This window comes from Hemiscyllium ocellatum, chromosome 15 (assembly GCF_020745735.1).
Source record: "Hemiscyllium ocellatum isolate sHemOce1 chromosome 15, sHemOce1.pat.X.cur, whole genome shotgun sequence".
NCBI classification, from domain to species: domain Eukaryota; kingdom Metazoa; phylum Chordata; class Chondrichthyes; order Orectolobiformes; family Hemiscylliidae; genus Hemiscyllium; species Hemiscyllium ocellatum.
In genome coordinates this window covers 34386323-34400423 of record NC_083415.1, presented here as the reverse complement: position 1 = coordinate 34400423, position 14101 = coordinate 34386323, and the positions used below count along the sequence as shown (strand labels likewise).

General features: G+C 36.2%; 1 protein-coding gene across 1 annotated transcript in view; it reads right to left on the bottom strand.

Annotated features, from left to right (window-relative positions):
- LOC132822934 (brefeldin A-inhibited guanine nucleotide-exchange protein 2-like) overlaps positions 1 to 14101 on the bottom strand; it is a 104119-nt gene that overhangs the window by 26898 nt on the left and 63120 nt on the right. The window contains exons 20-28 of the mRNA XM_060836354.1: positions 13810 to 13938; positions 11979 to 12137; positions 10831 to 10972; positions 8033 to 8126; positions 6402 to 6442; positions 3881 to 4050; positions 3503 to 3654; positions 1895 to 2067; positions 1215 to 1375 (exon numbers count right to left, since the gene is read on the bottom strand). Of these exons, the coding sequence (XP_060692337.1) occupies positions 1215 to 1375; positions 1895 to 2067; positions 3503 to 3654; positions 3881 to 4050; positions 6402 to 6442; positions 8033 to 8126; positions 10831 to 10972; positions 11979 to 12137; positions 13810 to 13938 (1221 nt within the window). The remainder of the gene's footprint in view (positions 1 to 1214; positions 1376 to 1894; positions 2068 to 3502; positions 3655 to 3880; positions 4051 to 6401; positions 6443 to 8032; positions 8127 to 10830; positions 10973 to 11978; positions 12138 to 13809; positions 13939 to 14101) is intronic.

Here is a 14101-nt window from a genome sequence, read left to right as displayed (position 1 = left end):
TCTTAGTTACAATTTCAGCAATTAATTTTTACTTCAACCACATAATATACATATACAAATAAAATATGTCATTTTTCGAGTTTTTATTTATTTTTATTTCTAGATAGATGGTGGGGGAGGGGACTGGAGGACTACCAAGTCCTAATGGATTCTATCTAGACTTGGAACAGATTTAAGATTCTCTCTAATAAGGTTACTTTCCACATCTAAAGTAATCAAAAGGGAAATAATATTAGGCTATTTTAATTTTGTAATGCACAGATTTGATCTCTCAGAGCATTGCAGAATTTTTTTCCCTAGACTTCGGCTCATTCTGGAAATAGAAGTACACGACTTGGTTCCTTCCGAATACCTCTATGTGCCTCAAATTTCAAGTTAATTATTAAAATCTACCTTTTTGATTAAACTTGTTATCCAGTCCAATACCTTAGTGTGGCTTTGTGCCAAAGTCAAAGTCAAAGTCAATCTAGTATCATTACTGTGACACTCTTCAAATATTAATCCATTTTCAAGGAGCATTTAAATGGTAGTTTCTATTGATTGAGCGTCTTCATTCAGTTCATGAAGGCCTCACACTAAATTATTCAATATTTAAAAAGACTATCACTGGGCACATTTAAAAGGCTACTGAACTGATTGATGAAATGGATTCACTGTTTTGTTGCTCATTTAGAAAATATATCTGCAGTTGACATTTTTAACATAACTCTGCACAAAATCAATACAACAAATAAAATTCCATAATATAAACCCAATATGAAATAATTTGAGACATTAGCAGTTTAACAGTTGACTTCTGAACAGATCAGCATAAGCCAGCAATATTATGTTAGCTATGTCTCAAGGATAACATATTTGTATCTGAATCAGAAGCTGTCAGTTCAAGTCCTTAAACAAGTTATAGGTCAAAGCTCCAATGCTGTACTGAGGGAAAACTGCATTGTTTGAGATAGAGTCATTTGTTTCAAATGTAAAACAATTTCTCCTGAAACATTTTGTCGGAATCTTTTTTACATGATCAGGAAAATTTTCCCTCATTTCCTGACCGACTACCACTGACCAATAACATCTCAACAAATTATCTGGTAATAATTAGATTGCTTTATGAAATCTTACTTTACACAATTTGTCTGTGAAATTTCCTGTAATATTAACGAGAAAGCTGTTTGGAATGTAAAAAAAACTGTCACTCTTTCTAATTGATATTAACTCACTTGTGGTCGCTCAGATACATATGTTGCACAGTGTCGAATAAGTCGGATAGCCTCCATGCTGGTGTCAGGAAAGGCAGCATTACATGCAAACTCAGCTAAACATTTCACAGCATCCTGGAATGAATCAATGGCTGCCGGAAAATGCTTCTTAAAAACATCCACTAAGAGACAAACAACCATCAGAAGAATAATTGATCATTCACTCTTTAATTTTGACACAGCTGTCAACAGATTTCAACCATAAAGACAATGCTAACACTAATTGATAATATTCAGTTCTATTTTCATCTCTCAAAATATTTTCAGATACAGACCAACTGCTGTGCACGCGGGCCTGGTTTCCACAGTTTCAGTTACCCGCGGCCCGAACGTATAATAGGGCATTTTCCAGAAGTAGGGACCGGGGGCTGCTGGGGAGTTACGTTTTTCAGTTAAATGAATGGGTTCGCGACTATCCACGGTTTCGGGCTTCCACAATGTGTCTTGGAACGTATCCCCCTGTGTACAGGGAGACTACTGTGGTGGATTAAATGGTGATATCTACTTACTTTAAGCTTTCAATGCACTATGATTTATGCATAAATTTGTATATTTATCTGTGAAGCTTAATTAAAGTAATTTACTAGAAAAGGAGTGCTAACAACACTTGTACTACAGCATTTAATAAAGAAAACATTTACAGATAATGTGCCCAGTAGTCTGGAAGGCCAACTCCACAATTGGTTCATCGTGGTCTGAAGCAGCTTGGTGGAATACAGAGAAAATGTTTTTCCATCCTGAACGAATATTTGAAGCCTGTGAATTTACCATCTGCGCAATGCACCGAATGACCATGTCCTTTATTGTTGGTGACCTGAGCACATAAAGCAAACATATTTGCTTTTGCATTATAAATTTAAGTTCAGTTGTTAAGCTTCAGACAGATTTGCTGAAGAAATTATGTACTTGGACATTTGTAGTAGATTTCCCACCCCAATTACTTCACTGAAATGCACAAAAGTAAACAGTTCTGCAGATTAGAAAATAACTTGTAAATGTTACAGAAAGGCTAAAATAGTCAAAAATTTATTTCCTCAAATGAAGTTTTGCATTTAATATAAATTGTATTCTATGTAGATCCAAAATGGATTCTGACAAATCTGAAGTTTTGTTTAATTAAAAAATAATATATTCCATTTTCAGGATTCTCACATATTCTGTTCCATACCTTGGAATCAAAGATACCTCAAACATGCTCTGACTTGCCCATCTTTGATTGCTGGTATTGAGGATATAAATTTTGAAATCAATCAACCAGGGAAAAGAAACAAAAAAAAAATCAATAAAATGGGAAGGTGAACTTTTCACAACTTGTTTATCTTGCTCAAATAAAACTTGTATCCTGGGACATAGCAACATTTTTAGCTCCTTTATAATAGAATACTTTGATCACTGATGTAATTAGAACTGACAACTATTTCTTCTTATTGCCTGAGTTCTCCATAGCTTTTGGCATAGCTAATTCATTCCATCCACACACACCCCTGACTTAATGCACCTCCATGACAGTATCAGCTTAACTTCTTTTGCATTCCTACTTGCTCTAAACTTGTCAGTACTTCTTCAGTGGTTTCTCCTTCCTGTCAGAATTTTGGTTATGTTAAAGCTGTCTTTGGCCTGTTGTTTCCATCTATACTGTCCCATTCCACAGTATATCTGAAAATGAGGTCATTTTCTACCAGGAAGATGCTGATATTATCAAAGTTAGTTGTTTTCTCATCTTTCACTTTAAAAAAAAACACTGTTATACAAGCTAACTGCATTTGAGATGAATTGGAACTAACCAATAATTTCATATCAGGACTGAACCACTCCTTTCCTTTGATGCTTGCTCAGGCACAACCACACTGAGCAACATTTTTGAGCACAGCTTGAACCATAACCCTGAACCATTTTTAGAATTGACTAGTGCAGTGTTCAGGGAACAATATATTCTGGCAAATTCAATACGAGTGGAAAGGTGATATCATGGCAGCAATAATCCATGTGTATACTTTTAATACAGCAAAACTTATACTGAGCTTTGCAACTAGCAAAAGCAAGAACATGCATCTTTAGTGAATTCACTACTAAAAATTATTGGTGCCTGAGCTATACATATGTTGAATATTGGAGATTAGTAATGTGTGAATCAAGCATTGAGAAAGAATATGTTAAGGAAATAAAACTGTTGCTAAAATGTGCTATGTCTAATTTGGTAATATATTCATATATACACATATTAATATATTCAACTGATATATTAATACCTGTTCCTCTTCATTATGTGCTCAAAAGGTCTCAAGAAGTCCTTTTGGAACCGAAAGTTTGCCAACTCTCCCTTTTCCAAAAATTTCATTGACAGTTGTCTTAAAGAGTCAACAGCAAAAATGGCAACATCCTCATTTGGATTGCATCCAACCTGCACCAGAACACAAATACAATGAGTTTGTTATGAGCAGGAGAATCTTGTGTTTTGCGAGGCCACATTTGGCTTGTCCACCAAGTTTTTCATGTATATAATGGTTTCTTTCAAAAATCCATAAAAAGCATTTATTCATCACAAAAGCACAATCATTTATATGAACTTGGGACTTTTGCCAAATGAGAAACTTATTCAGAAAAGGCAAAAATCAACAAAACTGTACCTTATTAAAGTGGTTTCCAATCACTTCCCATATTCTTGACCACTGAAGCCTGATTCGACCCATGTTATAGTATGAAATTTCCACAATCTTCTGAAGACTGAACATACGTGGATGATGAGGTGAACCCAATTCATCCATAGAGACAGCACACAGCCAATGTACAAAATCAACTGGTGAATTGAAGAGAACATTCTAATATTATTCCAAAATGCATTGCAAAGAAACCCAATACAGGTATATGGCTTGTAAACAAAACAAAATTAAAATTTTCTGTCTTCCAGTTTGTGTGTTGCCCATTCTCTCATCCTTCAATGAAAACCAAAAAAAACTGAGGGTATTGTAAATCAAAAACAAAAACAGAAGCTGCTGGAAAAGCTCAACAGGTCTGGCAATGTCTGCCAAGAGAAATCAGAGTTAACGTTTCAAGTCTGGTGACCCTTCCTCAGAACCTCACTGGACCCCAAAACATTAAAACTCTTATTTCTCTTCACAGATACTGCCAAATCTGCTGAACTTTACTCGCAACTTTTGTTTGGGTGTCTCATTCTTCAAGCCACTTACTCTTAAAACTCTTCAATTTGGAGTTTGCTGTGTTTTTTATACTCCTTACTCAAATATTTCTGCAAATCTGCCATTCTTTTTCCCCTCTCAATATCTCTTCGACATGTTTTAGTAATAAACTAAGATTGAGTTTAACAATGTTCATGATTGTCAACTGTGTAACTGCCTATCTATAAATGAATATTGCAACCGTTTGCAGAAAAGCTACAACAAGTTGAAACAATACATAACGAGAAAGCAAATGGTCAGATTCAGATGTATAGGAATAGCTTGTGGCATCCAAGAATGATTGGTGGTAGGAGTGTAAAGGACTCAAAATCTGTCACCTAGCTGAATTTCAGGTAGCTGTAGTCTGGTAGCAATTGGAGTGTCAAGTGAGGGCTTCACTGCAAGCATGTCCCTGACAATCTGATAACAATAGAAAATAAAAAGCCAAGTTTGCATTTTTATAGTACCTGACTACATCTCTAGAACCAAGGCCAAGTGATTTAAATTCATTGATTGATGTTTGAAACACAGTAAAAGTGTTATGGAAGCTTATGTTGCAACCAGTTTCCACATAGTAAAAGATGTAGCAAACACAAACGAAAATCAATGATAAGTTATTCTATTTTGGCTGGTGATGGCTGAGGAAGGAATACTACCTAGAACACAGTATTCTCTCCCAAAAGTGTCACAAGGTTCTTTAGGGCTAATTAGCAACCAAATCAAAATTCTTGATAGCACCTTCACAGCCTGCAATCTCTTTCACCTTGAAAACAAAAGGCAACAGATCCACAGAAATACCATAACATTGCTTGCAAGTTTCCCACCTAGCCACACAAATTCCAAACATGGTACAATGTTACTGAACATTTGTTAGGTCAAAATCCTGAAACTTCCTCTACAACAGATCAGAGGATTTTTAAACCAATGCACAGCAATGACTTGAGGAGGTAGTTCATCACCACATTCTCAAGGGTAATTAGGGATAAACAACAAATTTTGTTTGAAAGGATAAAAGTCAAAAAGGCCTTGATTTAAGATCACATCCAACAATATCACTGATCATTCCTCACCCATGAAATGGAGTGAATGCTAGTTTAGATTACATGCCTGAGTTTTCAAGTAGGATTTGAGTCTCTTTTCTGACAACTACAAAAGGCCACGTGGAGGTGCTATCATGAGTTGTAATCAACTCATGGATGCTTAACATGAAGACTTTTTTTAAAAATCAGGAACAAGGAGAATCAACTGTCCACATGGTGGCAGTGTATGCAGCTGAGGATCAAGAAGCTATTTGCCTAGATGTGGCTTTGATAGCTTTGATGGAACAGGAATGAAAATTCTGGAACCAAACTCTTTGCTGGTCATTCTCTTCGCTGAAGTACACTTATTAATGTGCCAGATTAATAATGTACCATGAGTGGAAAAAACCCAACTGGAACAAAGGAATTAAATAAACAATTTATTTAGTTAGTTTTATTGTACCTGTTGGTTTAGTCATGTTAAGGTAGGAAAATGAAATGAACAACTTGATTCCTCAGTTTTCCTCTTGATGGTCATCCCTAAATAATAACTTGCACTCACTATCTGCTGGTTGATGAAATGTCTTTTGATCCAGTTTCCTGCCCTTTCCCAGATGAAGGAATTACTGCTGGATACTAGAATTCTGTCATGTTTAAGGGAACATTTAGCATTTCCACATTAAGTAGAAATTAAAGCTTCTTCTACTCTGCTGTAATTATGTGCCCTAATCAAGCATTAGGATCATGCTTTTACTTGTATGGTATTTCCTCCCCCCCTACCCCCTCCAATCTCTCAGATTTCCAACTTGAACCCACATTCATATCCAAATGGTGAAAATTAATAATGAACCAACCACCCATCCAAATCACGGATTCATTTTACATCTGATCATTTGAAGTTTGGTTGCTTAAATTGAGCTGACAAATTACTCAACACACACATACAAACCTACCAATAGCATTTCCATCAAGTCTCGTTGATCCAGTGAATATCCTGAAGTGAAGAGCAAAGAAAATTCAGTATTTTTATTTAAGATTTGTTCTCTTAAACCGACATGCCCAAACTGAGGAACAAGATATCACACTCAACACTCTGGACTTGCACCTTGAATAATGAATAAACTGGTTTGCGTAAATTAAGAAGCAGATATAACCCAAGCTCCACAGTCACATCTGTCATTACTCAACTCTTAATAATATCTTGTGCATATAAAGGGCTGCTGCTGTCCACTGGTCACTCACTTCAGGTACTAGTCTTTGGTCTAATGACTGAGATAAAGCACAAATGAATTCAGCCAAATCTAAGTTAGATCAAATTGGCACTGACCCAACACCACCACAGAAAATGGCAAGGGCACAGAATATACACTGTTTTGGAAATCAATCTCACCAAGCAGCTACATGCATTATAATGTTGTATAATATTATTACCGTTCTAAATAAAAGACTCACAATAGATCCAGCATCTCAAAACCCAACAGCCATATGTAGATCAACTACAGCAACAGAATAGTATTCAATACATAACTGAAGGCACATTGCTCAATTGATCATTACCACTAAGCCTGATGGGACTAATCTGGTTCAATAGGGAGCAAAGGACATGCCGAGAAAAGTTCCAGAGTTATCGAAAACTGAAGTCCCAAACTGGAGAAGTTACAGAGGACTGCATTCAAGCAGAAGCAGCATAATCTGGACAAAGCTGAGCAATCCCACAACTAGAAGAACTGAATAAGGCTCTGCTTTACCTTCAAAATGGTGGTCTTTTAAAAAAACTAATGGGAGGAAGATCCCCAATAATGATGAGAGCCCAGCACAACAGAAATAAGGTTGAAACATTAGTAACAATCATCTGTCAGAAATGCCATGTAGATCATTCAGCTTTGTCAGAGATTCACATAATATACAGGTGTCAGGATTTAGTCAATCGATTCACTTTATCAAAAAAGGTGGAAGCTCAGGTCACCTCACAAAGCCAATTAGAGATGGTCCTTAAACATTGAGTTTGCCATTAATTATCCATGAACAAATAAAATAAATATCAATTGGTATTAAATCTGCACTTTGCTTTGAGGCTACAAAATTGTAGGAATATGAATATTAAAATTTCATACTGGAGAAGTGCAGAAATTTGTCTTTTACGGCTAGAGAGATACATGCATGGGATGACTTCTTCATGATGTTCTGTGCTTGAAAAAAAGTGTCACTCATGCTCAAAGCAAAAACAAAGTGTCCTTAAAAGGTAGTCTACTGGTTGCTCATTTTTATTTGTATTAAAATATAGATTTTAATGTCTAAACTATGATGTCTGTAATGAGTAATTTTTTTAAAAAAAACTTTCATTAAAATGGGAGGGTTGCAAGGGACACAAATCTCCAAAAGTAGCCCCGTTTGAGCACCTCTATTCAGAGCAATAACTATAAGTTTATAACAGGACAATTACAAAAGTGGCTTAATAAACAATTCTGAATACTCCTTTGTTTTGCCATTTGCTGACTTAGCAAAAGGAAGAAATTAAAATATAAATCAAAATTGCTCATTCAGATAAACATACAAAATCCATAAGCGGAGGCTTTTCTTTTACCTATCTACTGCAACAACCACACTCTGAGAGCTGGTCTCACCCACAGATTCCTGAATACTGGCTATTTGTTTTTTATCCACAGTGCCAAAGGTACCTGTAAACAAAGAAACCCCACAAAATTAACACATATATACACACACTTCAGAGTAAGGAAATACTCAAAAAATGTTGGCCAACTGTTTCCTAATGTCTTTCCCTGGCTTGGCATTTATTCAACTTAAAATCTCTACCAAAGACGTTTCAATGTTTTTCCACAATATCAATGTAAGTTATCACTAATCCAACATGTTATTGCAGAAAATTGCTGTATAACGTATTTGTTCAACCACATCCTCACTCCACCTTTGATGTCGCAAACACTAGTAAAATCATGACTTTCTCACATGCCTTGGTCCTCTGGTATGACCCACATCAATGCACCCTCTAATTCAACAGACAGAAACTTGAACAGAGATGTTGGAAACTGGTCAGCCATTCACCACCATACTTAACTGACTTATTTCTCAAAAACAAGTATTTGGTTCTTAATCTGATTTGTTAAAATTGCTAACTATTCCATATTCAGCCTGCAATGCAAAGTTTACACACCATCACTCTAGTCTTACAAAACAAAAATCTCAACTCCCTCCATCCTCTCAAACCTCATGCCCTCCAACTACTTCGGAGGTCCTTGAAAATATTCCCTACTCCCAAATCGGAGTCCATATTTTCTGGAACTCCACATCTGAAACCTTTCAATCAGGTTTGTCAACCTTAACACAGTACAGTTATGCTATCAAATAACAAACCATAATGTGACAGCAACAATGGTAAACTATTCCTTCTCAACCCATCTGCAAGGATTTGATATGGTTGACAACACCAACTTCCATCAATGCCTTTCCCAGCTGTCTTTGCAAAGTTATATCCATTTCTACCTATCTAATTATGGTCAGAGCATCAACTATAATGGCTTTTTCTGCATTGTTACATCTGTAGACCCCAAGAATTTATGCTGCAATACCCCCACTTTTAAATTTGTTTGCTGTCCTTCAGTGATACCATCCAAAAATGGAGTTTGTGTGTTCTTCACTTTCCCTGGAAAACATGAACTAGACTGTTCACAACTGTGGTGTCTTGTCTGATGCAGAGTTAATCTTCTGACCATCACTAGAATTGCTATTTCTACCTCTAGACCACCCCCTGCTACCCCCCTCCCCCTCCAGCCAGCCAGCTACATCTCAGCTCCTACTGCCATAGCCATCAACTCTGCCTGCGATAAAATAGAGCGTGACCAATCAATTCACTACCCCCACTGACTCATCAGAATTATTCTCAATGACCTAGGTTGGCTTTTGTTTAAACAATGCCTTAATTTTAAAACACTCAACTTTCAAATCTCAACATGGCCCCAACTCTGCAACCCACTGAAATCCTTGTAATCCTTCAGTGATTCAGATGCTTAAGCATCCCTAACTTTAACTGCCTATCATTTGCGTCTATGCCTCAGCTGACATGACCCAAGCTTGAGAATTTATTTTCTAAAACTCCACCTTTCTTTCCTCCACGAAGTCATTTGGCTAGCTATCCAAATAGCTTTGTGTTGCTCTGAGCCAAATTTTGATAACACTCCTGTGAAATATCTTGGAACATTTCAGCATATTAAAAGCATTAAATAACTACAAAGTTTATACTGCTAATGTAAACCTCTGATCATTTGTTCAAGTAGACTTACTTTTTGGATGAGTGTTGTATAAGCAACATTTATAATATTATCAAAGCTCAACTTGGTCGAAGTAATATATTTTTAAGTTTTCAACAATTCAATCAAATACAAACCAATGATTTGTGTTACAATGGCAAAATAGTAATAGTCTTGAGCATGACATTGTCTTTGCTTAATTTCTAAACCAGTTACTGAATAGGCAGTTTTAAGTGCACAGCCCACTTATGGTCTAATAGACACAAAGTAAAGTCATCACAGACCAGAGGAAAGTAGGATTACCCTCTCATTAGAGGAAGAAAACACCCAAGGGTCACCAAGCCTCAGGTGAGGGTCAAGGTTGAAAAAGTGAGACCTTCACAGTAACCTAACCAGGAATGGAAACCTCCACTGTTGGTGTCAGTAAAATAGAAGTCCAGCCAACTGAACTGTCTCCCTACCCTACATTTAAAATACATAATTGTCTCTCTCATTTCCTGGAACTTCCATCCACATTTATAGGACAATTGCCAGTTTGAAGTGAGACTGAAAAGGTCTAATTTCTTGAAATGCAATAGTACAAGTAAGCAGGGTCAGTGTTTACTATACAACTTCAAAATATCCTAAGGCAGTATTCATTTGCTGCAGATCTTAGAGGTTTAAATGTCATATAAATTTGGGGTATTCTCTTGTGCACAAATAAACTTTTCTTCCATGTATATCACGAGCATAAAAGGAAAACTGTAATTAAATTATGACCACAGCAAGAAAAAGGATCAGCAAAAGGTTAAGTGCATTATTCTACAATCAAATATAGAAACACTTCAATTACTTCTTATTGTGGTCATATTGTATTGAAAACGAAAGGTGTGTTAAATAAGTTAGTTGGTACTTTATATGTTTAAAGAAAAATTACATAACTTAAAGACAATGGACTTACTATTGTATGGTAATTACAACTCAAACTATGGAAACACAACTATTCACAACATTCATGTACACATCTAAAATTCTATCTACATTTGCAACCAAACTATTCAGCAAAACATTTCAAAGAAAAGTTTGCATTTGATGCATCTACACAATAGCTTTTCTATGAAGAAGTTGGTCATTTTACCTAGTCCTAAGAATTCTTCTCCTCCAGTTCCAGAACTTGCAGTGAATCCATCCTTAGCTCGCAGGGAACCAGAAACATATTTAGTCTTGACCCCTGTACCTATCAACTGTGCCAGCTCCAGCTGGCTAATGCACTTCAGTATCTAGGAACATGAAGATTAGAAATCCAACAAGTTACCTTTGATAAAGGGTATTTTACATGGACTTTTACATTCCTGTTACCTCTAAAATGATTAGAATATTAGCATTTTGACTGGAAGAAAATGTTCAGTTCTGTTAGCACTTAAAACCTGAAGTGAATATACAATATAGAATTCCATTTCACTATTTGAAGCATTTCCCCTAAAAATTCTGTCTTCATCAAGTGTGCAATTGTCTTAGGAGTAGCCCACTTCCAAGCAAAATACCAAACAAGATGAAAGTTGGAAGTACTTCAAGTAATAAGTTATTAGGAATTTGTCTGTACTACCCCAATTATTCCCGAAGGAACAATTATGAGATAAATTAATTGAAAATTAAAATATTGGAAACTTCCACACAGAAGTGGTTATCGGAAACATTTCAGCAGTGGTTTAAGCACTAGAGTACGCTTCCTGTGACACTGTTCCAGCTATAATTTTTCAATAGCTAACATTTATCATTTACTATCAGAAAGAGAAATGTTGGCATAGTGAAGGTCACTTTCCTGCTTTATATTAATTACACAGGACTAAAAACAGGTTCTTTCATCTGGTCAGATGAATGATGCTCATTCTAACCAGACCCTTATTAACTGCTTTGAAATGGTATTGGTATTTGGTCAGCGCCAGATCCAAGTTGAATGGCTCTTGTGCCATAATGGTAGGGTCCTCACCTCTCAACCAGGATCTGTGTGTTTAAGTCCTACCTGTTTCAGAAATGTGATAGCATTTCTGTACAATTTGATCAGAAAGCACTTAAATCCAAGCAGTAGTTAGCAACAATTAAAAAGAACAAGCTGTGTGAAGCCATGAGTAATAGTAAAATAAACCTTCTTCGTTACTTGCTTAGCCTTTATATATTGGATCATATTAGGAATTCGGGTGAACAGGAAGGACAACATTTATCTTTATTCATTACCCAGCAGGACAAATTTTCCCAAGAAAGAAATAACACACTCATAATATTTACCTCATGCCAAGAATTTCCAAGGTAGTTACCGTCAGTGTGGGCCACAGTAATAAGTGTCTTAATCGTATCTATATTCTTCTGTTTCATTTCTGTGATGCCAGAACTTGCTGTCAATAGCGTAAAACGGGCCAGAGCTTGCACATAGGCATCTCGTTCAATCTACACAAATGATGTATTATTTTATTTCATTTCAAATGTAAGATTACTATTCACAAATAATATTTTACATGCAAAATCTTCTCGCGTATCAGGAACAAGAAACAAAAATCAAATAGACATTGAGATTTGATTTTAGTCGGGATCTATCTTTCTATATCAGGACAAAACAAAGCCTGTTTTATCAACATTCAATCCAGGACAAGCCTCAGTTTTGATCAATTAAACATTTGCAAGAACAAAACAATTGCCTACAACCCTACAACTAAGTCCATTCTTTCTTCTGGTCAAGGTCTCATGTGAAAAACAAGATTACTCACAATCTGTGTCCCCAGTTTGACATGAAGCTAAGGTTCTGATGCTAATCATCTTCACCAAAATAAACCCACCAACTACTTATACCCCCACTTCATCTTAAAGCTGTTGCTGAAACTTGCTTTTTTTGTAAAAAAAAAATGGTCTAAACTTGACTATCCCAATGCTTTCCTGATCAGCTTTCCATTTTTCATCCTCCATTAGTATGCTCATTCCAAACTATTTCATAAGTCACCCTTGCCAATCACACCCCTATGCTTAATACTCAAATTTTGAAATTATCTATACATTCAAATCTCCCTTTGGTCTCACCTCCACCTAGTCACTTTAATAGGAAGAATAGAAAAGGCAGCATGCTACTTTTATGGACACAGATTACAGAACTACGCATTACAAAAGGAATGAAAATGCCTTGGTGCATGAATCACAAAATATAAATGCACAGGTAGAGCAAGTGATTATGAAGGACAATGCAACAGTCATTTATTGAAAGAGGGATGCACAAAAATAAAAAAAAAAAAAGAGTACAGTGCACGGTGGAATTACATTTGGTGTATTGTGCCGAGTTCTGATCTTCTTAGAACCAGACAGTTGCATAGCAGTTTAGAGAAGCTTACTTGCCTAATTTCCAGGAAGAAAGGTCTTCTGAGCAAAGGTGCAATGGTTCAGATCTGTGGCAACTAGGGTTTTAGGAGAACAATGGGTGCTTTTTTCAAATATATAAGATTTTCAGAGGCATAGACAGGGTGGATGCTATGATTGTATGACTCCATTTGGGAAAAGCTAGACAGTTTAAAAGTAGAGAACACGAGTTTCAAAATAAGGGATCTTTGAATATAAGATAGAACTGATAAACCTTTTATTTGAGGGCCATTAAAAGTAGGTTTTGCAAAGAGCAGTGGAGGCAGGGTCTTGAAATATTTTTAAGGTAGAGTGAGATTGACTCCCTCATCAGTCAAGAGTCTAAAAGGTATAGGGGTAGACAGGAAAATCAAAGCATTGATCTATCAAAATGGCAGAGTAAGCTTGAGGGGCAGAATGCCTGTACATCTCTTTGCAAATTCCAAATTTCTCCAAGTTGTACTTTATTCCAAATCTTTGCTGGTCTATTGAGTTTCCTGATTTTGAGTGCACTTGCTTGGCAAGTGCAGCATTAAATATTTTCCTCACAAAACCATGACATCTCCTAGACATGTGTTCCAACAGCAAGTTAGCTTTCAGGAGCCAGAAACTGTCTCAATTCATGCTCTGAAGAGCAAAAGATTCCACCCATTGTGTGAAAAGCTTAAACAGAGGTTTGAAAAAGAAGCCTACAAATCTGAAATTAGAGTATTCAAGTCGAGAACGTGCGAATACATACCTGCATGCTAAAAATGCAGGCTATTCTAATTGCACATCGGATACCTTCCAGGCAAAGAAAGGCAACATCAGGATCATCACAGTCTTGCAAGCCAACACTGAATGCTGCTAAAAGTGGTGTCCATGCCAACTGTATACAAAAAAAAATGCACAAATGTGGAGCAGTTTTTCCTGTTTTTCCTAATACCAACAACATCATTTGTAAAATTGAAAGTATCTTCCACGACAGCAAGAGGATCAAAACAGCTGTTGTACAGACTTCCTGTTTTCTACAAACTAGGTTGGAAACAAAA